Genomic DNA, 1517 nt, shown 5'->3' on the forward strand with positions numbered 1-1517 from the left:
GCGAGGAGTCGAGGTGTGTGACGCCTCAGCCTCCCCCCCCATCCTCGGCAGCCACAGAAGGTTTGCTCCATCAGTCCCAAGGCTTTGCATGCAGCAACAGCCGGCTTGATAGAATGACGCACCTACCAGAAGCCGCTGAGGTGGAGATACACCCCAGCAATGCAGGCTATGGGATGCTGGATTTGGGGGGGTTCGCGCTGCTGCCGTCGCTGCCGGTGTTGAACATCGCAGCGCGGATCATACAGAGGCACTGGAGAAGGACAGAAGCGCGCCGCCGCCTAAGACAGCGACGCAACAGCAGAGAAGGGGAGGGGCTTCAGCAGGTCCCAGCTGGAGGAGACGACCCCCACCACGTGCAGCAGGAACACGCCGACCGCCGTCCTCTTGAAACGCGGCATACGCACCCGATGCGTTCAGAGAGGAGGAGAGAAGCAGAACCCAGGAGACAGCAGCGGCACGGGATACCCCATGCAGCCGCTGATGTCAACGTCTTCGTTGACCCCTCAGTTAGACAATCACCAACGCGACTCTCAGGTTTTGAGGGTCACCATTTTGCAGCAGCAGCAGCAGCAGGGGCGGGGGAGAGAATGGAGGGGAGGAAGCAGCCAAGGTTCGTCTCCGGAGGCCCACAACAGCTGTCGAGGCCCCCAAAAGGGGGGCCCCCAGCAGGGAGGACCTCTAAAAGGGGGCCCCCAGAGGCGGAGTTGAATATGTCTGGATGGGAGGGCCTTACGAGCAGCAGCCAGCCAACTGAAGACAGTGCAACCGCTGCGGCCACAAAACACCTTGCGGCTGCACAGGGAGAAGAAGAAGTATTGCTTCCTGAAGAAGGAGAAGGAGAGGCAAATGAAGAACTTGGGCCCCATGGGGCCCTTGGGTCCCTAGATGCCACTGGGCACCCTGAAGGACCTGGGGGCACAGGGAGCCCTGTGGGCGCTGAGGGCCCTGGGGGCCCTGGGGGCCCTGAAGAAGTCAGCGTTTGCAGTGACGCGGAGTTTGATGCGCTGCTGCAGGAGGGGGATACTCAGGATCGGCTTGGGAGGGGCATGGAGGATATGTGTTTGCCGTGGACTGAGGGCAGTGCCTCGTCATCAAGGAGTGCTACGAGGACGATGGAGGAGTGGCTACATAGCAGAGGCGTTCACAGGACTGATGAATGCGATGAGGAAGCTGCTGCTGCTGCAGCTACTGCAGCTGCTGCAGATGCTGCTGCAGTTGCTGCAGCAGCTGCTGCCGCCGCAGCAGCAAGGGGCAGCCCTAGCACCAATGTCTCCAGCTGGATCGAAGCATCTCTCCTGCATCGTCGTGAGGTTGTCTCCGAAGGGGGGGGGCCTGAGGAGTTAGTGGAGGAGGGGGAGACGAGTCCTCCTCCTGCAGCAACGCAACCTGTTTACATTCACTCAACACACAACAACCCCACCCCACCCTCTCCCTCTTGCAGCCCGCAACTCTCAGCTTCGCTGCAGCGCTGCTCGCTGCCGCTGCAACCAGAAGAGGAAACTCCGGCCCCTTCTCGC

The 1517-nt window shown here is 61.3% G+C and overlaps 1 protein-coding gene across 1 annotated transcript; it reads left to right on the forward strand.

Moving 5' to 3' along the window:
• Positions 1-113: 113 nt before the first annotated feature.
• On the forward strand, positions 114-1344 carry EMH_0097170 (uncharacterized protein; the record flags this gene model as incomplete). Its single annotated transcript, XM_038023271.1, has 2 exons — positions 114-1214; positions 1324-1344. The coding sequence occupies 2 exons, from the start codon at positions 114-116 to the stop codon at positions 1342-1344; spliced, it is 1122 nt and encodes a 373-aa protein (XP_037879125.1).
• Between the last annotated feature and the right edge of the window lie 173 nt (positions 1345-1517).

The sequence above is a fragment of the Eimeria mitis genome, genomic scaffold (assembly GCF_000499745.2).
Source record: "Eimeria mitis Houghton genomic scaffold, Emh_scaff9421, whole genome shotgun sequence".
Taxonomy (NCBI): Eukaryota; Apicomplexa; class Conoidasida; order Eucoccidiorida; family Eimeriidae; genus Eimeria; species Eimeria mitis.